Source organism: Antechinus flavipes, chromosome 6, assembly GCF_016432865.1.
Source record: "Antechinus flavipes isolate AdamAnt ecotype Samford, QLD, Australia chromosome 6, AdamAnt_v2, whole genome shotgun sequence".
NCBI lineage: Eukaryota > Metazoa > Chordata > Mammalia > Dasyuromorphia > Dasyuridae > Antechinus > Antechinus flavipes.
The window spans coordinates 254,639,765-254,663,893 of NC_067403.1; the positions used below are offsets into that span (position 1 = coordinate 254,639,765).

The 24,129-nt window shown below is 51.4% G+C and overlaps 1 protein-coding gene across 1 annotated transcript; it reads left to right on the plus strand.

The window, feature by feature from the left end:
• Positions 1 to 10,178: 10,178 nt before the first annotated feature.
• Positions 10,179 to 22,425, plus strand: NAA40 (N-alpha-acetyltransferase 40, NatD catalytic subunit). The gene is made up of 8 exons (XM_051967375.1): positions 10,179 to 10,339; positions 13,635 to 13,730; positions 14,608 to 14,660; positions 14,742 to 14,837; positions 14,919 to 15,077; positions 15,378 to 15,461; positions 15,669 to 15,746; positions 16,102 to 22,425. The coding sequence occupies exons 1-8, from the start codon at positions 10,334 to 10,336 to the stop codon at positions 16,241 to 16,243; spliced, it is 714 nt and encodes a 237-aa protein (XP_051823335.1). The 5' UTR covers positions 10,179 to 10,333; the 3' UTR covers positions 16,244 to 22,425.
• The last annotated feature ends 1,704 nt before the right edge of the window (positions 22,426 to 24,129 follow it).

Genomic DNA, 24,129 nt, shown 5'->3' on the forward strand with positions numbered 1-24,129 from the left:
CATGAGAAGGTTAAATATCGGGGCGGGGGCTCAGCGGGGTCACCTCCCCCCAAGGACGAGCAGCAGAAGCTACGAGCGGGGGAGTCTGGGAAAGGCTTCTATTCCAAGTGATCTGAGCTGATCAGAGCAGACAGGAAGAGAGAAGTTAAGAGAGGGAGACTGCGGGCAAATAAGAAGGGAAAAGAAGGAAGAGAGGAAGATGGATGGAAGCCAGATGGGGAAATAGAGGAACTCGTTTATCAAGGGCTCCCTGTGTCCCCGGCCCTGCGCTAAGTGTGGGAATGTAAGCCACAAGAAGGGTTCCTGGCCTCTGGGAGCTTCTATTCTAATGGGAAAAGTCAGCCCGTGAATGGGATCCAGGGGACCAGGGGATAGGACACACCAGTGGTTTGAGCCAGCTTTGAAGAATATCAGGAGGAGCTGCTGCAGGCCCGAGGCCCAAGGCTTGAGGTGTGGATCGCCTGGCCCAGGGCTCCCTGAAAAAGAAATCTAAGCTAAAGAGACGGCTGAAAACAGCACAGGCGCCGACTGCCGCAACCTCCGTCCCTGGGGAGCAGGAGAACAGAGGAGTCTTTTCCTCTTAGTCTGAAAGAGATCCTCCCAGAGATGGCCAGACAGAGGGCGGACATGGGTGAGGGATTATGGGATCAGTAAGGAAATAGCTTTGTTTGCCCTCAGTGAGACTCCTTCGGTCCCAGAGGTCCCAGGGCAGCGCAGCCCGGCTTAAAACTGCTATTGCTCCTGGGAGGTCACCCAGCCCGACCAGCTCATGGCAGCGGAAGAAGGAGATTTGAACTCAGACCTGGCACTGCCTCCCTCCCTCCCTAACTGACGGGCAGTATCTTATCTGTGAAAGTCACGCTTTAAGCAGCAGATTATCACTCGGCCCCAGGGCCTGGGGGCGACAATAAGTTTAGGGCGGCTGTCCAGGGGGGAGGAGACAAGGGTCCTAAGGTACCAAAGCGAGAGCCGCCTTGCCTCTTTTCCCCTCCCCTCCTCCGCCGTCCAATCAGCTGCAGTTCCCGTCAGGGCCGGCTCCGGGACTCGGATCTGCTCCTTCCTGGCCAGGCGGCCCAGCTGAGGAAGTGGAGGTTGCAAGGCCCTGGATACAATGAATGAAAAAGTAGCTGCTGGCGCTACAATGTAGCGAGCAGCGAGGATACAGAGAGATACAAGGTAGCAGCCGCAGACTCTGGAGTCTCAGCCGGGGGAGGCCGGCCTCATTCAGCCCGGGCCTGGAACAGCCGCTGGATCACCTCCAAGCCCGGGAAGCCCACCACTCCCGGGCAGGCTGGGGACAGCTCATTGTTAGGAACCGGAAGGGAGCCCACGTCTGCCTCCTGGCTACGCCCCTCCCTCCCCCACCCCCCCACGTTCCGGGTTCTGTCCTCTGGGGCCAAACAGATGAAATTTAACCCCTCTGCCACCTGACAGCACTCAAAATAATAACAGCTGTCATCTGTGGACCACTTTAAGGCTTCCAAACCCTCCATTAGCTCATTTAAACCTCACTCCACCAGAGGAAGGAGGAAGCAGGGAGATGATCCCTATTTACAAATGAGGCCATTGAGGCTGATGGAGGTTAAGGGATGGACGAGGAGTGGATCGCAGCTGAGTCAGTGTCCAACAGCCAGGGCACACAGTAGGCACTAAATAAGTGTTCGATGAATCGATTATCTACCATCCAAACAGGAGACGACAATGGCTGGTTATTAATTAGCACTTTTAGGATTCTCCACAGCAGTCTGGACCTTTCCCTCCCCATCCTGGCCCCGGCATCTCTCGCGGGCCTCATCTCATTGGGTGTCTAGAAGAGGCAACATGGCGCAGGAAAGGCCTGGGGGCCCCTGTTCAACTCCCTGCTCTGATATCTGTGAGCTCTGGGACCTCAGTCAGATTTCTTGAGTTTTCTGAATTCTATTTTTTTTTTCAGCAGAAATGTGGGAGCTATTTGTATGATTTACTTCCCAAGATCGTTGGGAGAAAATCAAGATGCATACACTTCGTCATTATTGCCCCCCAACTCTGGGACCATGTACCCTGTGAAACTTCCCTGCTCCCCAATAGTTAGTGCTCTCTCCCAGTCCCTGCTTCCCACAATGCCTTGCGTTTTCTCCTTAGGTTTATGTATTATAATCTCAGTAGAATAGAAACTCCCTGAGTAGGAATTCTGTGAAACCCTCCCTGTTCCCCAATAGTTAGTGCTCTCCTCCCAGTCCCTGCCTCCCATAATGCCTTGCGTTTTCTCCTTAGGTTTATGAATTATAATCTCAGTAGAAAAGAGATTCCCTGAGTAGGAATTCTGTGAAACCCTCCCTGCTCCTCAATAGTTAGTGCTCTCCTCCCATCCCTGCTTCCCACAATGCCTTGTGTTTTCTCCTTAGGTTTATGTATTATAATCTTCTCAAGCAGAATAGAAAGTCTCTGAGGTAGGGATCCTTCCATTTTTGGACATGGGTCCCCCAAACCCGGTACTGGGCCTAGTACTTGTGGCCATTCAGGAGCGTCCAATTCAATCCCAGTTTGGGAAGAACATCTTCCTGACTCCGGACAAGCTCCAGGCCCTATGTACTGTGCCACCTAGCTACACCTAGCTAGATATAGAGCACATTGCTATTTTCCTTCCGTCCTCGGTATCTTGGGGGTCATGGACTAGATTTCTTAAGGACCCAAATCAAACCCAAATCACTCTGGCTCTCATTGATGGATCAACAAAACGTCTCAGGCCCACTTGAGCTTATTATTATTATTATTATTATTATTTTATTTAGCCCTGATTGCCTCAGAATGAATGTAGCAGTAATTGCAGAAATCCTAAGTCTCCCCCTCGGTTCTGATTTCATTTATTTGTTTATTTGTTTATAATTAAGGGAAAAAAGCCATTCTCTGCCTCATTTTTTACCTTTCCTCCCTTGCTGACTGGGTATTGCCTCAATCAAACTGAGCCTATTAAAGATCTTAGCTTAAAAAGGTCCCGTCCTCCAGTCTTCCTGATCCACATCCAGCCACCGGAGCCAGACGGCTCTGGAGGAGAAAGCGAGGCTGCTGACTTTGCCCAGCCCTCCCTCCCTCCAGTCCGATTCACCTGCATACCATGACATCACCTTCCTAATCTTGTGGTCCTCTGCCAGGAGGAAGGACAAACAACTGCTATTTATATAGGCTTAGAAGTGCAAATAAGGGCTGCTAGGTGGCGCTGTGGCGCATAGAGTGCCGGCCCCTGGAGTTGAAAGACCCGGATTCAAATGTATCTTCGGACACTTCGGAGCTGGGTCACGCTAGGCAAGAAACCTCACTCTCTTTGCTTCAGTTTCCCCTTCTGTCAAGTGAGCCGGAGAAGGAAACTATCATTCTTGTATCTTTGCCAAGAAAACCCTAGTGAGGTCACAAAGAGTCAGCCATGACTGAAACAAGTGAACCACAAAATTAGCTCAAAAACTTTAGATGTCAATGGCCTCACTTTACAAATAAGGGGAAGAGTTTGGGGGAGGTCAGGGCCTTGTCCAGAGCCATATTGCAGCAGAATTCCGGTCCAAGTCCCTCCCAATGCCAGACCAGAGGCTGTAGCAGTGAGCTACCCCTCGTGAACGTGGGAAAAGCTTAGCCACCTCCTACTTCCCACAGTCCTTCATGGTAGGATTGTTCTCCCTCTCAGGGAATCCCCAACTCACACTGGAAGGCTTAGTTTCATTGCTATCTCCTACAAGAACCCCTTTCTCCTCCCCCCCCCCCCACTGTATGGCGGCCCCTGCCATAGTCCCCCATCTCAAATTATGGTGAATTTATTTTCATCTATACTTTTCCTTCCAGTGCCAAGAGTGGAGCATCTCTGTGTCCCCAGCCCGGCTTATTGAGAAATCTTTTTGGGGAAGGACAGAGAAAATGCCCCACCCGTCTCTTTGCAGAAGTGGAGGACTATGGGTGAGGAATATTGTGTAGACTTCCTGACTTTGTTCATGTTTTGGCTGGTTTTGTCAAACTGCTTTTCTTCTTTTTTCTAAGCGATGGCTTATTATAAAAGAAAATATTATTATAAATTATAATAAAGGAAAGGGAGAAAGTCCGCTTTTCAAAATGAATATGAAATAAATGATTTCAATACTTGATTACTTCAATACTTGAAATACTTTTAAAAAATGATTCAAACTGCTTGGATTGATGGGAGTGAGGCAGGGAAGAGCTTGAATGTCCAGATGGGTTGAAGGGCCTGGGGCTTGGAGAGGAGAAGGTGGGGGAGGGAGGGAGAGAGGGAGGCCTGAGAGCTTTCTGCCATATCTGAAGGTCTGTCATGCAGAATAGGAATCTGATTTTCCTCAGTTTGGCCCCAGAGAACAGAATCCGGAGCAATGGGTAGAGAGGCACATTTAGGTTTGGTGTGGGGGAAAGCTTCTGAACAGCAGCTTCTGGAGTAGTGGAGGCTGCCCCGCGGGGAGCCGGGTTGGAGGGTGATGGAGGCTGCCTTGCAGGGGACCATGTCTGGGGGCAGACAGCTCTCCCTTCTAGGACGATGTAAGGGGAGGCTGGGTGATCCTCCAGAGGAAACTCAAGGTCAATCGTGCCTGGACCGGATGGCCTTGGTCCCGCCCAACCCAGTGATGTTAGGATTCTGTGTTGTAAGTGCCAAATACCATAAAGTGCTCCAGGGCAGAGACTTTTGGAGTACATTTTTATTTGTTTTTGTTTTGTTTTTCTTTTTTGCGGAAGCATATTGGGGTTAAGTGACTTGCCCAGGGTCACACAGCCAGGAAGTGTTAAGTGTCTGAGATTAAATTTGAACTCAGGTCTTCCTGACTTCAGGGCTGGTGCTCTAACCACTGCACCACCTCGCTGCCCCCGGGGATCCATGAATCTGTTTCATTTTGATGGCTACACTATTGTAGAAGTGGTTTCCTTTGTAAGCCTGTGTATTTCATTTGAAAGCATCCTCCTGAGAAAGGGGGCAGGGGTCTCACCAGCCTGGCGCTCAAGCAGCCCCTCTCAGATTTCTAAGAGATCACTGGGGGGGAGGGGAGTGGGGGGGAAGAGGCGGGGGGGGAGAAAGACGGGGGTGGGGGGGGAAAGACAGCGGGGAAGCTTCGCGGAGGCAAGGGATTCAAATCCAGGTGCCCTGGATTTCAGTCCTAAGAGCAGAGGCAGCCAGCTCTCTGCAGGCTCCATGTGCTCTTGGGTGCTATGGGGACAGATGGGATTGCTAAAGTGACTCATTAATATAGAACAATTGTTCTAGTTTCCTGACAGCATCCTCCCACCTCACCTCTCTTCTGCAGAGCCTCAGCTATTTGGCAATCGGAGAGAATGGGGAGAATGGAAGGCGGCTCAGGAGCGGGGGGGCCGCTAGATCAGAAGGGGGGCACTAGATCAGGCACGGGAGATCTACTAGATCAGGCATAGAGGGGCCATTAGATCAGGCATGGGGGGCCTGCTAGATCAGGTGCAGAGGGCCCACTAGATCAGGCACGGGAGATCTACTAGATCAGGTACAAAGGGGCCACTAGATCAGGCACAGGAGATCTACTAGATCAGGTGCAGAGGGCCCACTAGATCAGGCACGGGAGATCTACTAGATCAGGTGCAGAGGGCCCACTAGATCAGGCACGGGAGATCTACTAGATCAGGTGCAGAGGGGCCACTAGATCAGGCACGGGAGATCTACTAGATCAGGTGCAGAGGGGCCACTAGATCAAGTACAGGGGGGGTAGCTAGATCAAGCAATGGGGGGGTAACTGGGGGCCCACTAGATTAGGTGCAGGGGGGGCCAGTAGAGCAGACACAAAGAGTGCTGGAGCTTCCTGCTCTCTTAGGTCCTTTCCACGTCTGCCCTTCTATGATCTAGCAGTTCCAGGGGCAGGAACTTGACAGTCCTCAAAGATTTAAAGGATTCTCACAGGTATCAGAGGTCAACCTTGCTCTGCTTGGACCAGGAGCTTGGAGCCAGAAACAATGGGGAGAGGGGAAACGGGAACAGCCGAGTCAGCCTGGAAGTGAGGAGACACTTCCCAAAATAGCTGGAGCTGTCCCACATTAGGGCTTTCAATCCAGCTAGAAGGGCTATCTCAGGGGACCGGCTGTCCCCCACCCCCATCCCCAATTAGAAATTAGAATCTGGGTGACCGTGGGTGGGGAGTGGGGCGTCAAGTCAAGCGAACAAACATTTATAAAGTGCCTACTATGTGCCAGGCGCTCTGCTGGGTGCTGCAGATCCAAAGAAAGGCCCAAATGGTCCCCGCTCTCCAGAACTTTACAGTGTAAAGAGAGCAACACGGTGCAAATGACTGTTCAACACAATTAGAAGTGATTTCTGAGAGAAGGTACAAGTATTAGGGGAAATCACTGAATTTTAGCTGGGCTTGAAAGAAGCCGGGGAGGCTGGGAGGCGGCCATGGCGTTCCGTGCCAGGGTCGTGTTCATGAGTTATATTAGGAGCCCTTTAATCTCCCTTCTGAATCCAGGAAGTGGCTTTGGCCCTAAAGCATGACACCCAGTGAGACAAGTTCCCCAAACGGGAAAGTAGAGAGGGATCAGCGGCTGGCCCAAGTGGGATGTCCAGCCAAGGTTTCCAGGGTGTGTCCCTATCGACCTTCCCCAGCACCGTGGGAGTAACTGCTATAGCTCAGCCCAGAGACCCTGCCCGGGAATCCCCAAACCTGCCCTTCGGTTTTCCTTGAAGGCTTCTTAAGCTGAGAGAGAAAAGGATCTTGGGTAGGGAGAGAAGGAGAAGACAGAGAAATAGACATGTTGCCCCCTCTCGCAGCGGGGAGCAGCGGGTAAGGTAAAAGCAGAGGGTCGGGTTCCCCTAGATCAAGGATCCTCACCCTTTGGGGTATCGTAGACCCCCTGGGCAATTACTTCTCAGAGTAATGTTTTTTAATGTATAAAATAAAATAATTTCAAAGGAAAATACATTGAAATATTTATCAAAATATCAATTTTTTTTAAAATTCAAGTTCACAAAGCTCTCGAGCCAGGTCTAGGGGTTCCCACCTGATGTCTCTGTTACTAGGGAGGCTGAGGCTGAAGGATCTCTCACACTCAGTTTTGACCAAAAGAGGGTCTGCATTAAGTGTGCCGCTAATGTGGTAGGGCCCTGAAGGGGACGGGCAAATGGTCATGGATAGGGCAGGTCAAAACTTTTGTGTCCGTCATCACTGGGCCAGACCTGTAAGTAGGTGCTGCACTTTTAGTCTAGGAGAGATAGGGAGACCCCATCTCCCCCTCAAATTTTTCTTTAGAAAGGGTCGTGCTGAGGCGATGAGGTGGCGCAGTGGATAGAGCATCAGCCTTGAAGTCAGGAGGATCTGAGTTCAAATATGGTCTCAGACATTTAACACTTCCTGGCTGTGTGACCCTGGGCAAGTCATTAATCCCTATTGCCTCAGCAGAAAAAAAAAAAAGAAAAAAAAAAAAAGTAGTGCTTAAATGCTTAAAATCAGGGTATCTATGAGGTAACTGCCAAAGTGCGAACTCTGGTCTCAGCATCTCTCCTCTCAGGCTGCGAGCCAATGCCTCCCCCTCCCACGTGCTTCTTCAGGAAGGCTCCTCACATAGGGAACATTTGGGATCCTGAACTTTGGTCTCTGACCTGAACTCAGAAAAGAAAGCAGAAAACCTAAGAGACAGAGAAACCCTCATAGAAAGTAAGGGACACTACAGTCTATATTTGGGGCATTAGAAAAGTAGCTGGCTATACTCAATCAATGGGCATTTATTAAGGCCAACTACATCCATACATTGTTCTGGAACTAGACACAAAGAAGAAAAAAGTGAACCCCATCCTGCCTTCAAGAAGCTTTTTTTCTTGGGATACAAATACATTGTTGGTGGAGTTGTGAACTGATTCAACCATTCCATAGAACAATCTGGAACTGTAGCCAAAAGGCTATCAAACTGTGCCTTTGAGCCAACAGTGTCTCTGCTGCCTTTTTTTGTAGTGGCCGAAACTGGAAACTGAGTGGATGCCCATCAGCTGGGGAATGGCTAAATAAGTCATGGTGTATGAATGTTATGGAGTATTATTGTTCTGTAAGAAACGACCAGCAGGATGATTTCAGAAAGACCTGGAGAGACTGACAGGAACTGATGCTGAGGGAAGCGAGCAGAACCAGGAAATCATCGTACCCGGCAACAGCAAGACTATATGATGATCAATTCTGATGGACTCTGCTCTTCTCAACAATGAGGGGATTCAGGCCAGTTCCAATAGACTTGTGATGGAGAGAGCCATGTGCATCCAGAGAGAGGATTATGGGCACTGAATGTGAGTCACAACTTTTTGTTGTTGTCTGTTTGCTTTTTTTTCTTTTTCATTTTTTTCCTTTTTGTTCTTATTTTTCTTCTACGGTATGATAAATGTGGAAATATGTTTAGAAAAATTACACGTTTAACACGTATTAAATTACTTGCTGTCTAAGGGAGGAGGGTGGAGGGAAGGGAGGGAGAAAAATTTGGAACAAAATTTGGAACACTAGGTGAACGTCGAAAACTACCTTTGCATGTATTTTGAAAAATAAAAAGCTATTATTATTTAAGAAACAATTATTCATCTCACTGATACTCACAACAAGCTGCTATTATGCCCATTTCACAGTTATGGAAACTGAGGCAACCGATGGTTACTTGACTTAGGATCACACCACTAGAAATTATCCAAAAGAAAGATATCCAGGGGGCCTGGAATAGATGTAGGATATTCGAACTGAAGAATGCCGTGGAGAGAACTGGAAAATGTAGAAATTTGTTTAAAGTGTTTCTTGAAAGATTAGGATTCTAAAGGGTGGAGCTAGAGAGGAAGTACAATGAGGGACAGTCGATGCAAAGACATGGAGGCTGGAGATGAGGATGCTTGGATTGTAGAATTTGTGAAGGAGAGAAATGCGTCCAAGGAGTGGAAAGGGAGTCGGGGGCTAAATTGTATCACCAACAATGTTCCTTGTTATTGTCAATAATAATAGGGAGCACTTTCTTGTAATGGTCGTTCCCTCGAGCATCTGTTTCCTTTGACCCCTTTTAACAAAGTGGCCTCTACAGTGGCCTACAGTTCCTTTAGGAGTGTGCAGGCTCCAGCAGCGTTGTGGATATCGCGGAGGCGAGGAGCTCTCTACTACGTTTCCTTTTTTGTTTGTTTGTTTCGCATGTTACCAGTTTTATTTTGTGAACTACATTTTATGTAATTTCATGGTAACTGTTGACAAAAATACATATGATCAGAATGTTACCCCCACGAAAGTTGAGGATTGACCATCTATAGGTATATATGTATCATTCAATAAGAAACAAGTGTTGCAATATTCGAAATAGATTCTTTTGTTCCTCTCTCCTATCAATCTAGATGTGTTTACATTTCTCAAAAAAATATTAGTTTTCTCTGGGAAAACAAGCCAATCCACCATGGATGGCTCTCATTTCCTCAGGAGAACAACTAGCATTATTCCCACCGCAACAAGGAAATCTGGCCAAGTCAGCACCAACGACACGCCAGCTTTGCCCATGCAAAGTGCGTGGCTGGGGGGTCCCCAAGGTCCTTGCTGGACCAGAGCTCTGAAAGGATTGGTCCTTCTTTTCCTGGGTCAGTGCGACCGCGGGGTCGGGTCCCTCCGGTCTTGGGGGTTGAGTTCCTCCTCCCCCGGCCTTGGGGCCACGCGCTCTATCGCACGACGTCAGCCCGCTCTCTGCAGCTGAGCCCCCGACGGGCTCCTTCATCTCGGCCCACAGACCCCCGGCTCCTCTTCCTCCAGGTCCCTCCCCACCGGTTCTAGGATTCCTGCCTAAGCATCCAACCCATTTCCTGCGATTTAGAAACTTTCTTTTTGAAGATTTCTTTAATTCTTCTAATTCTACTCGCAGAAGAGTAGGGGAAGGGAATGGTGGGGTTCGGCCCTTGGGAAGCGATAGGAAGTGAGCAGCCCCATTGTACGGATGGGGAAGCTGAGGTCAGCCCAGAGGGAGCAGGGAGGGCCAGGCCCCAGGGCTGGGTCAGGAGCCGCGGTTGCCAAGGCGATAGACGCAGGCGGGGGGACGGGACCAGAGGCGGGGCGGGGCGCGTGACGTCACGGAGCGCGCCGCCGCCGCGGCCGCCGCCGTCTCCTCCTCTGCTTGCTGCTCCGTGTCTCCCACCGGCGTCCCCCACCCCCCCACGCCTCCCTCTGGAGGCCGTTCTGCGCCGGCGCGGACCGGGGAAGGCGCGCGGGAGGGGGCCGGTGCGGCGCATGCGCGCTGTGCGCCGCCTCCGCCGCCGCTTAGAGAGCCCCCGCCGTTGCCGCCACTGCCACCGTCGCCGCCGCCTCCTTTCCGCCGGCGGGTGTGTGAAGGAGGAGTCTGAGCAGGGACTGCCGCCGCCATGGGGGTGAGTGAGGCCGGCCGATCCCCCTCCTCGGGGACCCCTCCCTCATTGTTCCCCGGGACCCCCCTCACGTGACCCCCGACCCCTCCGGCCCCACGTGACCCTTGCTTCCCCACTCTTCCCGTCATCCCCTGGGGCTCCCCCCCTGCGAGTTCCTTGTCTTGTTTTCTTCCCTCCATTCCCAGCATGTTAAGGGCACCCTCCTCTTCCCCCCCACCCCCTCTCCCCGCCATTCCCATGTGTGCTTGGAACCTCCAGCTCCGGGTCTGAGTTTGGCCTGGGACTCTCAATAGGTGACCTTGGCCGAGTCACTGAATCTCTCTGGGCCTCAGTTTCCCCACCTGTAAATAAGGGCTGGCGCCCCCTCGCGGCCTTCCATGCCTCAGGGCTCAGGGTTTTTGGTGGTCTCTGGGGCGGGGAGGGAGGCGGGGAGAAGAGAGGAAGACACCTTAGTTTCCCCATCTTTGATAAAATGCGCAGGGACTTCCTCCTTCTCTCCCTTACCCCCCATGAAAATCCCGGGAGGGAAGAGGGACCTGAGTTTGAATTCTGAACCAGACTCTTCCCCCTTGCCTGGACCTCAGTTTCCCTGTTTGTAAATTGAAGGGTTGAACCCCCTAGTTCTTGGGGTGGCCCTCTGGAAAGGGATTGGGGAGTTGGTACATAAGGGGAAGGGCACCTGGTTCCCATCCTCTGCCCCACTTCTTCCTGGCTCAGTTTCCCTCTCTCTGAAATGGAGATGCAGCTTTCTGCTGTGAGTGGCCCCCCTGGGCCCATCCCCCCCCCCCCGGGGGATTGGGGGGATCTGAGAGGAAAGGTCAGAGGCTTCCTGCACCAAGTGTGCCAGGGGAGGGCTCCCTCATTGGCTGGTAGCAGAGTTCCCGTCCCTGGATGGAGGGGAGGAGAGTCCCTTGTGCCCAGGATGTGGGGGTCCCCACCCGGAGGTGGCGAGGTCCATGGCCAGGTCTGAGAGGCCATGCTTCCCCCTCCCCTCTGCCATTGCAGGTGCACTCTTGGGGCCTGGGATGGTGGATGTAACCTCCCCCACCCCCCCATGTCCTGCCCCCAAGGGGTCAGCGTTGAACGCTCTTTAACAGTAACCCCGGTTCTGCCGGCTTGCTCACAACGGCCTGTGCTGTGCGGGGACTCGTCCCTTCACTGAGAGGGGGAGCCGCAAGGATCCGAGTTGGGTTTGAACTCAAGTCTCTGCTGGTTCCAGAGCGGAGTGCGGCTTTCTGGGAGTCCCTCCCAGTTAGGCCCAAGGGTCTTGTGGGTACCAAGCTGTCTCCTCTGTTAGATGAGAGCTCGGGGCGGGGGGGGGCGCACGGGGATGCCGACGAGGTCCAGTTTGGCTCTTCTGTGCCCCGGGAGCCTGTGTCCTTGGTGCTGGGGCTCCCTCAGATGATCCCCTTCCTTGGTGTGGGGGCTCTGTCCCTGTTCTCCCCCTCCCCCAGCCTCTTGGTCAGTGGTACCTTTGTGAAAATCCCGTCGGGCGATTCTGTTCTGAGAGGAGCTTTGGGGGGCGGCTGGGCAGTCCTGGCAGGGAGCCGTTCCCGATGCCCTCCTGGGTGGGCCGCTTGTCTTAGCCCTGGAGAGTCAAGCCCATCGGAAGCCCCAGGACGCCCTTCTTTAGGCCCAGGCACGTATCGGAGGATGCCCCGCTTGGCTTTGGCTCAGGCGGCAAAAGCCTCGGAAGTTAACCTCCCTCTGCCCTTCCCCGGGCCATTCATCCAAGGACTGAAGGCCGAAAGGGGTTGGGAAAGGTGGCCCGCCCAAGGTGGAGGCCCAGGGATGCTGAATGCTTTGGGCCGGGGGATTGTTGCCCCTGGAGCCATGGTGCAGGAAGTGGGTCGGCTGTGAGCCTCCCAGCAGCCGGGACTCCATCGCAGGGCGCCCTGCAAGGGCCGAGGCCGGCTGGGTCCCGTTGGCATCTTGGTTTTGCTGAGTGAGGCTTTTCCTGGGGCATTGAATTCTCCCCCTGAGGGAGACGGGCCTGGCCTGGGACTCAGGGGTCCTCCTCCTCTGCCTGTCCCCTCCCTCACTCCTCCTCCTCCTTTCCCACTCACTGTCAGACCTGGCTGTGAGTTTCACCCCCACCATGGTAGGGATACCCAGGTCGGGAGCACCGGGGTCACGGGACGGCAGACGGGCTGGGCGGGATTGGTGGAAGGCCCCATGGCCGGGATGTGGCACCCAAGGGCCGGGTGACCGGATAAGCCTCATTCGCCACTTGGGTGCCCGAGTCCCTTCTCCCAGACTGAGGGAGGGCCAGGGGCCATGCAGCGGAACTCCCGGAGGAGGCCGGCTCTGACCGCAGACCCCAGAGAGGGGACCCAGCCCCCTCTTGCCAAAGGAGCGCCCACCCGCGTGTGGCGCCGCAGACCCAGGGGAGCCTCGTCCGAGCTGAGGATCTGGGATCCAGAGAAGCAAGTGAGCTCATCGCAACCAGGGGAAGGGTCTGCTTCAGAAGCAGAATCTTCCAGAAAATCAGCAGCCTGATGGATAGCACCCTCAGCTTGTGTGGGGCGCACGTTCCTAGAAAACGGCCCCCGCCAGAACGGGGGGTGCTGCCCCATGACGAGGCTTCCTCGAGGTTGCTGAGAAGGCACTTTTCTGCCTCTGGCTCGTTATTATTGCCCTTCCGTCTGGTAGCGGCTCCCCTGCCCCAGGCACCGTGCCGGAAGCCGCAGAATGCGGGGCACAAAATGAAATCGGGGACTCGGCAACCTCCTCCTCCTCCTCGGTGTGGACATGAGCGGGACCTCCCGCACGACCTCCGGCCCCCCGACACCTCTGTCCTGTCCCTGCCTTTGTGGCTCGGGCTTTGAGCCCAAAGCTCTCCCACTGCACTTGGGGGGTACGATCCCACCCCCAAACTGGAGCTCTAAAGACAGCCAATGCAAAGTGCATTGGGGAGAGTGGGCAAGCCGGGGCTCGGGGGGGGCCGGCCCCTCCCCAAACGTGGGCCTCTTGTCGCCCCTCCCTGATGCCGGGCTCGGTTACAGCCACGTCCCTAAAACAAAGTGCTGAAAACTCAGGAGATTGGGATTGACAGGAGGGCGAGAGAGAGTTTGTTCCTCCGGTCATGGTGACTTGTTGCTTCTCTGGACCCAGATCCCCATCTTTAATCCCCGGGCCTCCCAGGCCTGAGTCCGGATGAGCGCCCCTCTCAGGAGGGATGACGGAGCTCTTGGCCCTCCCAGCTCTGCGAGAAGGGTGTCCGAGTGGCTCCCCGGCGGCCCCTTGGGCTTCTGGCGGAGTTTGGCCGAATCCCCGACCGGAACTTCCTTCTTTGCAGAGAAAGTCAAGTAAAGCAAAGGAGAAGAAACAGAAGCGACTGGAGGAGCGGGCCGCCATGGACGCCGTCTGCGCCAAAGTGGAGGCCGCCAACAAGGTGAGCCTGGCTCCTGCCCCCTCCCCCCCGGCTCCCGCTGTGGCCCTGGGGGCGGGCTCTGCTTGTTGCTTCAGTCTCCCGAGAGCTCGGAGGCTTTGGTCCTGGGGGAGATGGGCTGGGGAGGTCAGGCGGGGCCCCGGGAGCACCAGCCCAGAGAACCTCAGCATGGGACTGGCCGGCATGGCGGCCCGAGCTCCCAGCACCCCCTCGGCCCACCCGGCCAGCCGCCGGCCTCTTAGCTTCCCAGGAACCGTGACGGCAGCTGTGTGTGTTGGGGCCCATGGCATGCAGGGCACCGGGCTAGACCCTGGGGCAGGGGTCCCCCATCCACACAGATGATGCTCACATAAAATGGGCAGCTAGAAAACAAACGAGCTCGGAGGGCCCAGTTGGGGGGGGGGGGCGGGGGCCTGGGTCTGGCCGGGCTGGTTCGCCCCACTGCGGATAGCAGACTCAGGCCAGGCCCTTCTCCCTCAGCCTCAGTTTCCCTCTTGTGAAAGACTCGAGACTCGAAGGCTCCCTCTGGCTCCCGGTCCCATTCCTTGTGAGCAGACGGAGCCGTGTTCCCTCCGTCTCTTCTGCAGGGACTTCTCCCCACGTCTGGGCCCCCTCACTGACCAAGGCTCGGGAGAGAGCCAGTGGTCACCCCGAGGACGAGGCTGCCGGCCGGGCTCCACTCCGGGGATGGAGACGCAGACGGGGGAGGTGCTTCCCGCCCACAGAGTCTGCCGTTAGCTCACCCGCCCCGTGGTCATCCTGGAGGACGGGGGAGGAGAGACGGACCGGGCCCCGGCGCTCCTAGGGGGCGGCTCTCGCGCGCGGTGTCTCGGCTCCGCCAGGCCTGGCACTAACGCCCCACTCCCTTTTGTCTCTACAGCTCGAAGACCCCTTAGAGGCCTTTCCAGTGTTCAAGAAATATGACCGCAATGGGTGAGTCCCAGGGAAACCTGCCTCCCCCCCACCCTCCCCACCCCCTGGGTGCAGGTGCCTCATGTGACTCTCCTCCCGCAGATTAAACATCTCCATTGAGTGTAAGCGGGTGTCGGGGCTGGAGCCGGCCACGGTGGACTGGGCCTTCGATCTCACCAAAAGCAACATGCAGACCCTGTAAGTGTCCCCTGGAGGCCCCGCCCTCTCCAGCGCCCCGGCCGGCCCTCCGCCCGCCCTCATCTTCCTCCCCGTCTCCAGGTACGAACAAAGCGAATGGGGCTGGAAGGACCGCGAGAAGAGGGAAGAGATGACGGATGACCGGGCCTGGTACCTCATTGCCTGGGAGGAGAGCGCCGTCCCGGTCGCCTTCTCGCACTTCCGGTTTGACGTGGAGTGTGGGGACGAAGTCCTGTACTGGTAGGAGCCCCTGGCTGGGGGGTTGGAGGAGGGTCTTCATGACAAGTTACGGGACCTGCCCAGGGTCATACTGTGGGGCCGTGTCTGAGACTCTACCCATTGGGCAGCTGCCGGGGAGGGTGCCTGGCCCAGGGCTGAGAGATGGCTCCTTGCCCCCTGTATCCCCTGCCCCCTCCCATCTCTCTCTGTTCTCCCCCCACCCCCCAGTCCCCTCTCCCCTGTGTCCGTGGATTGGGCGGGTCCTGTAGATGCCTGTTAGAGGAAGCCTTCCTCATCATCCCTGACCTCCTCTTCCTCCAGCTACGAGGTCCAGCTGGAGAGCAAAGTGCGGAGGAAAGGTCTGGGCAAGTTTCTGATCCAGATCCTGCAGCTTGTGGCCAACAGGTAAGGGCACGACGGGCGGCCCTCCTTGCTGGAGCCGGCTCCTAGGTCGCAGGAGGTCGGTTCCTCCGGGTTCCTCGTATACTGAGTTATTTCGATTTGACATAAACCCCCAGACAGCCCCACCCTCCGTCTCTGTGTCCCTTGGGCTGGGGGCCCCCTGCCATTCGGGCTGCAGAGCCCACCGTGCCCCCTTCTCCTTCCCCTCAGCACCCAGATGAAGAAGGTCATGTTAACGGTGTTCAAACACAACCACGGAGCATACCAGTTTTTCAGGGAAGCTTTGCAGTAAGTGCTGGGGCTGGGGCTGAGGAGGGGGCGGTTCCTGCCCGCTGGAGCGGGTCTGGGGGGGGAGGGGGCTCTACCTCGCCCTCCCTTACATGGTGGGAGTGAGGAGGGTGTGGTGACCACCTGCCACGAGGATGCCATGGGGGCCCTGCCCGAGCCGCCGGCCGCTCCCTGGCTCTCAGGGGCTGCTCTCCTTCCACTAGTTGGTCTCCCTGAGGGAGGGAATCCCAGGGGGCTGCTGGGCCCAGCACATCCTGACTGCGGGCCCGGCTCCCGCCTCCCGGGGGGTTGTGAGGCTCCCTCAGGGTCACGAGTGGGGCCGGGTGTGACTCACCGGGGGGACCCCCGCTTGCAGGTTTGAGATCGACGACACCTCTCCCAGCATGTCCGGCTGCTGCGGCGACGACTGCTCCTACGAGATCCTGAGCCGGAGGACCAAGTTCGGGGACAGCCAGCATGCCCACTCGGGTGGGCACTGCGGCGGCTGCTGCCACTGAGGCTTCCCCAGGCCCCGAGCCGCCTCCCCCGGCCTGGCCCCTCCCCTGCGTCCCACCACTCCACACATTCACAGCTGCCTCTCACCTTTCAGGTCTTCCACTCCAGAGCTGCCAGCGCGCCCCCGCCTTGGTGGGCCTCCAAGCACCGTCCCTCCCCCCAGCAGGGGTGGGCGGTGCCGGGCTGGGGAAGCTCCCCATTTCTCTGGGGGGCCCACGGGGTGTTTCTGTGCCAGCCTGTGACGCGAGTCGGGCTTCCGAGCCCTTTCTCCGCTTCACCAGAACCCTGCCCTCCCCCCCGGCAGTGGGTCCCTGCTGGGCTCCCCCGCACCGGAGAAATGGGGCGCCCCCCAGGCCCACGGGCACCGAGAACACCGGGGTCTGGCCAGGAGACAGGGGGCTTTAGCTTTGAGAGCCTCCACTTGTAGTTTCCTCTCCCAGAGAGAAGTGGCGGGGCAAGGTGTGCATGTGCAGACCTGGGGCCCCCCGGACGCTGCTACAGGGCTCTCCCTTCCCCGCCGGGCCGGGCCCAGAGGCCTGGAACGACCCACCCAGCCTGGCTCCGGGCTTGTCCTCTGACCCCTGCCCCAAGGGCTGCTGCTCCTCTCCGGGGGAAATAACATCAGGGAGCCCCCAGGCTTCCCCTGGAAAGCGGCCCACTTCCTGTCGGCCTCTGCCGTTTCCTCTCTACTTTGGTGCTGACTCTTCCCCTCCCCCGCCGGCAGCAGGCCTCCCCCTCTGCCTCAGTGAGGCAATGACCCCACCAGCTGTCTGCGGGCCAGAGGGGCGGCTCGGGCCGGCCTCGGCCCGTTTTGTTCAGGGATGCCCTCTGCCCGCCCCCTCCCTCCGGCAGAATCTGCTCTGTCCTTCCCAGGAGGCCGGGGGGAGGGGGGCCCTGGGGAGCCCACCTCCCCCCTGCTGTGACTCCTTAGAAGCCCCTACTTAGGGAGCGTCTTTCAAGTTTTAACCTCTGTGAAGGTTCTAGCCGAAGGTCTATCCTCGGACCGACCTCAGCTCCCCCTGCCCCTCGCCGCCCCGGGAGGCAGCTGTGCCCGCTGCTCTCGCTCTCCCCTCCCCTTCTCTCCCTTGCCCTCGGCGTGGGAGCGTGGGCACAGATGCCCGTGGGCCATCCTCCAGCACACCAGCCTGCGAGCTGCCGAGACCCGGGCCCCGCTCCCCTCGGCAGCTCGCCCCCTGCTTTCCCTTGGAAAGGGCCAGGGATTTTCTCAGACGCCTTTGCAGCTTTTACACTGGATGAAATCCCTGCTCCTCCCCTTCCCCCCAGCCCCCCCAATGGCTCTGAGAGAAGCTCCTGCCCAGGGGCGGATTTCTAGGTCACAGAAAGGGGCTGATTTGGGCTTCCTCACACTAGGAGCGGAGGAAGGACCTTTTCAGAAGAGTTTCCCTTCAGCTCTCCAGGGATATAAACCAAAACACTTTGGGTCTCAAATCATGGATTTCTGACTGTGTATGCCCCCAGAATTCCAAAGGAATCCCCAGCAAAAATTCCAAGTAACTTGAGTTCATTGTGTGTCTCTTTTTTACTGACCTCCTGACCTCTTCCTCCTAGCCAGCCCCAGGTCCCAAACTCACTGGCAGGGGAGTGACGTTGAAGTTGCCCCCAGCTTCCTTCGTGCCCGGTGCTCTTCTGCTGGCCCAGCATGCATTCCTTGGTTGGGTTTTCCTCTCCGGGACCCCTGGGCCCTCCCTCGCATCAGTGTCTTGCCTCAACTTCTCCTGAGTCTACTTTCTGAGACCTGTAGCTCTGGTGGGACCGACTCATGGTTTTGTTTGGGGTGTGTCGAAGTACTTTGGTTAAAGACGGCTTTTTTGCGTTGTGCCCATCCTGTGCCCGGGCTGGGTCACTTCTGTTGGTGTGTTTGTGCACGTGCCCGAGTGAGTGCGATTCTTCTTAACCTCTGGGTTTTTTAGAGGAAAGTTGGAAAACAGACCCTACTCTTGATATATATATATTTTTTTCCTCAGTAAATTCTTTTCTCACTGGAATCAAAGGGAAAAAAGCAAACTTTTTGCAGTGGTTTTATTTGTACGTTACAGATTAAAGACACTTGGTTGAGTTGCTGGTATGGCTTCCTGGCAGAAGGGGGTTGGGAACAGGCCACGGTGGCGTCCACTTGGTTTGATTTTGAAAGGCATCGGTCCCTGGGTCATTGAGGAAGAGCTTTAGGGCAGGAAGGGCTTGGACTAATGGCCACTTATTCTCAGCTCGGATGTCCTTGGAGGACACTACCTCCAACAGTCTCTGTTCTCAGAATCAAGAAGGCAAGATGAAATGTCAAAACGTCCAACTCGTCCCCAACCCCTCCCTACCCAACGAGCACAGAAAACCAAGAAAAGGTCCTAGGGGGACATTGGTTTTCAGCCCAGGACACCTTAGGAAGAAAGGTCTGTGGACATGGAGATAAGGGCTGACCAGGAGAGAGGGGCAGGAGCAGCCTTGGCTCCCAAGGACTGCAAGGCCACTGAACTCTTGGTCAGAAAATGAGGTATCCCAGGGGATCTGTATACTAGCACTGAAGGCAAGTGTTCTTTAAACTGTATGTGAATGTGTGTGTGCGAATACATATATATATACACACATACACACACATATATATAGTTCTGTCATGTCCAACTTTTTGTGATCCTATTCAGGGTTTTCTTGGCAAAGACACTGGAGGGGGTTGCCATTTCTCAAGCTCATTTTACAGATGAGGAAACTGAGGAAGCAGAGTTAAGTGACTTGCCCAAAGTCACACAGGTAGCAAGTGTGAGCCTGGATTTGAACTCAAGACTTCTTGACTGGTACTTCATTCAATGTCGCTTAGCTGCTGAAAAAGATGAGCAAGCAAACCCCAAAAAGCCTGACAAATGCCTATTATGGCTGACAGGGAAATGCAAGACAAAATCAGAAGACAGCCACGTAAAAATATCTTCAGAGACTGAAAGAAAAATGAAGATTGGACAAAAGCCCAACGACAACTTCCTAGAACAGCTAGGGAAAATATATGTGTATATATACACGCATGTATTATGTAGATGTATGCACATATGTATACCCATATGTTTTTTAAAAAAAACCCTAAGAGCAAAAATCGGGAAAACTACAAGGAGGATTTTAAAAAAGAATTAACTGCTTGGTAAAAGAGATACAGAAAAAGTACCTTTTAAAAAATCAATTAGCCAAACAAGCTCATGGTTCCATGAGACATTAAGAAACAATAAAACCAAGTCAAAAGACCAATGGGAGAAAAAGGAGAAATGCAAAATGTGAGAAATGATAACTCTGAAGCTACAGTGACAATACCACAAGACTTAGCAACTTCTACATTAAAAAACAAAGGACGTGGAACATGATTTTCTGAAGAGCAGAAGAACAAGAGTAATTTATCTAGCAAAATGGAGTGGAAAGAAAAGATATTTAATGAAGTAATGGACTCAGTTATAAAACTAGAACAATGAAAATTCGACCTACATGAATGAGGAGAAACAGTTCTTAAATGGGAAAACATCTCATTCTTTAAAATGTTTAATGTCTAATTTGAAAGAGGATAGAAGGCTTGGGCTCGAGTTGGGTGTGATGGGATACTCCTGGAATATAAAGTTTGATAGACTATCAGACCTTTGGAGAAGGGAGGAATTTATGACCAAAGAAGAACTAGAGAACATCATGAAAAGCAAAGTGGACAACTTGATTCTATTAAATTAAAAAAAAAAAATTTGCACAAAGCCAACCAAAGATTAAAAGTGCAAAACTGGAGAAAAGTCTTTACAGCCAGTGTTTCTGACAAAAGATCTCATTTTTAAAATGTAAAGAACTGTGCCAATTTTGTAAGAATACAAATCATTTCCCAATTGGTTGTCAAAGGATGTGAACAATTTTTAGTTAAAAGAAATTGAGGCCATCTATAATTATTGCTCTATTGATTAGAGAAATACAAATTAAAACTCTGAGCTATCACCTCATACCTGTCAGATTGGCTAATATGACAGGAAAAGATAAATGTTGCAGGGGACGTGGGAAAACTGGGATACCAATGCATTTTCGGTGGGAAAACTGGGACGCCAATGCATTGTCGGTGGAACTGAAATCCAACCATCCTGAAGAGCAATTTGGAACTATGCCCAAAGGGCCATAAAACTGCGTACTCTCTGACCAGAAGTGCCACTACCGAGTCTATATCCCAAGGAAATCATAAAGGAGGGAAAAGAACCCACATGTGCAAAAACGTAGCAGCTCTTTTTATAGTAGCAAAGAATTGGAAAATGAGTATGTGGCCATCCGTTGGGGAATTGGCTGGATAGGTTATGGTATGTGAAAGTAATGGAATATTATTCTATAAAAAATGATAAGCTGATTTTAGAAAGGCCTGAAGAGATTGACATGAACTAATGCTGAGCAAAACAAGCAGAACCATTCACAATAATAGCAAGATTGTGCGACAATCAACTATGAAAGGCTTGGTTTTTCTCAATTGTTCAGTGATCCAAGGCAATCCCATTAGACTTTAAATAGAAAATCCATCTGTATCCAGAAAAGGAACTAAGAAGACCATGCAAATCAGCACATGCTATATTCACTTCTTTTTTCTGATTTTTTTTCTCTCCCATGGTTTTTCCCTTTGACTCTGATATTTCTCTCCCAATATGATTCATAAAGTCATCTATATTGAAAAATAAATTTACTAGAAAAAATAGTTTGGTAGAATATAAATTATGGAGTGATTCTATACTAATCAGGCATGAATGGAATAACTGTTAAAGTGGATAGGGCAGGAGGTAGAGGGTTAATAGTGATAGAACTTTATTCTCATCACAACTGGGTTAAAGAGGGTATAACATGTCTGAGGAGGGATAGGGTAAAAAGAGAAAGAAGGATAAATTGAAAAAATAGGACGAAGGGGAAAATGTACAACTAGTAATCATAACTGTGAATGGGATTAGCTGGCCCACAAAATGGATTAAAAACCAGAACCAATATGTTTATAAGAAACATTTTAAAATGAGAGCGACACATAGTATAAAAATAAAGAGCTGGAGTAGAGTTTATTATGCAGCTGCTGATAACAAAAAAAAAAAAAAAAAAAAAGCAGGGGTAGTGACAATCATGAATTTATACAAAGTTCAAGCTAAAATAGACTTAAGAGAGAAACAGGGATATTACATTATGATACAAGGTACCAAATTAATTCCAATGGAAATAGCAAAACTCTAAATAACAGAAGGTCTCAACCTTCCCCTTTCAGAACTAGGTAAATCTAACCAAAAACATCTCCCTTGAGTTATCACCTTGTTTCAAGTTGAGTTAACACTAGGATTCCAACAAGAGATGAATAGAATCTTAGATAAACTAGATATACTATTTATCTGGAGAGAATGGAATGGGAATAGAACGGAATGCCCCTTTTCCTCAGAAGTACGTGCTACCTTTATAAAAATTTGCCATATATTAAGGCACAAAAAAATTAGGGTTAAATGCAGAAAAGCAGAATATTCAATGTGTTCTTTTCAGATCATAACGCAATAATTATTTTTAGTAAAGAACCATGGAAACATTAAATATTCAATGGAGATTAAATAATCTCATCTTAAAAGATTGGATTAAAAAATGAATGAGTCATGGGAACAAGGAGACAATATACGAAAATCTACAGGATGCAGCAAAAGCAGTAATCAGGAATTTATATCCCTAAATGCTTTTGTTAATAAAATAAAGAGCAAACAAATGAATTTGGTATGCAGTTTTTTTTTTAATGGGAAAAGGAACAAATTAAAAATGCCCAATTAAATACCAAATTGGACGTTCTAAAAATTAAAGGTGAGGTTAATAAATTGAGCATAGGCATAAAATATGGAAATAGATACAGAAAAACAGATATATTAAATGTTCTGTTTTTGGACCAAAATGCAATAAAAATTACATTCAATTAAGAATCTTTGAAGTATAGATTTAAAATTCATCGGAAACGACATCATCCTAAAGAATGGATGGGTCAAAGAGTAAATCGTAAAAAACAATTTCATTAAAGATATTGATAACAATAAGACAATTTACCAAAATTTGTGGGATGCAGCCAAAGCACTATTTAAAGAAATTTTTTTCTCTTTTAAACTCTTAGATCAATAAAAGAAAAAGAGCAGATGATTGAATTGGGCATGAAACTATATATATATATATATATATATATATATAAAACAAAATTAAAATCCTCAAAACATCAAAATAGAAATCCTAATCTCAAAATAACAACTTCAAAGGATCTGGTTTTGTAATGTGCCCTATGTGGCCCTTCTAGCTCTGTCACTTTTTTTTAAAATTATTTTTTAACAAAGTTTCATTCAGATGCTTCAAGTTTTTGTTCCACAGCCAGGTACAATAGGACCCCCAAACAGCAAAAAATTTAATAAATCCAATGACCCAGTAATCTCAAGGGACGGTGTGTATCAATCTCCCACCTGCCTCCACCTCACTGCTAACAAAAGGAAGGTGAAGGAGGATTTTATGATCTCCTCTAATTACAATAAATCTAAGTCCAAGTTTCTTTTATGGGTTCTTTACTTTCACTTTACTGTAAATCACAGGATCACAAATAGAGAACTGGAAGGAACCTGAGGCTAATCTTGTCCAACCCTTTCAACAAATCACTTAGCATGACGTCTGGCTTAGTCCCACTTGCATGTCTTCTCATATTTCTCAAGTTGTTATATCTGATATTTTTGTTCAAGGTCCCGGTGCTGACACCCCATATTCTTTGGCCTTCATTCCCCTATGACACCTGGATAACTGGAAAATGATCAGACTTTCAGTCAGAAGGACTCAAGTTATTCTTGGTTTTGCCATTAATCACTATCTGTCCCTTGGCAGTCTCTCTCTTTGGGCCTCAGTTTTCTTATCTGTAAAAATAGAATTGGCTTAAATATTCTATAAGGTGCCTTCCTCCTCCAACATTGTGTCTAACTCTAGAAAAAAATCACAGACTTAGGTCCTCCATTTTGATCCTTGCATAAATGAAGAAAGAAGTATAAATCAGCCGTCTACATTTAAAGGCATAAAGTTGACATATTGAGACCATATTTGCCAGCATCTATTACATAATCCTACTTCTCCCCCCGAGCAGAAACTCAGCATGCCCAAGGGTCTCTCTTTGCTCCCTTTCCTCCCATCCCCAAGTAGCATAATGCCAGACATGAGCAGGCAGTGATGGGGGCACCTGAGACAAAGTGGGTGGGTTTAGGGAGCAGTCCTAGAGCACAAAGTGGAGAACAACTGAGCTTTTGGACGTGTTTTCCCATTAGCCCATCCGGACGTGATGTGGGTATATGGTTGCATACAGGATAATGGACACTAGACGTGTTTTCCCATTAGTCCATCCAGACATGACATAAGTATACGGATACCTATTGGATAATGGACACTAGGAGTATTGTCCCATTAGCCTATCCGGACTTGACGTGGGTAAACGGATACTTATTGGATAATGGACACTAGGTGTGTTTTCCCATTAGTCTATCCAGACATAACATGGGCATATGGATACTTTTTGGATAATGGACACTGGGAGTATTTTCCCATTAGCCCATCCGGATGTGATGTGGGTATATGGTTGCATACTGGATAATGGACACTAGATGGGTTTTCCCATTAGCCCATCCAGATATGACGTGGTTATATGGATATTTATTGGATAATGGACACTAGGAGTATTTCCCATTAGCCTATCCGGACATGACGTGGGTATACAGATATTTATTGGATAATGGACACTAGGAGTATTGTCCCATTGGCCCAAACAGACATGACGTGGGTATATGGATACTCATTGGATAACGGACACTAGGAGTATTTTCCCATTAGCCCATCCGGACATGACGTGGGTATACGGTTGCAT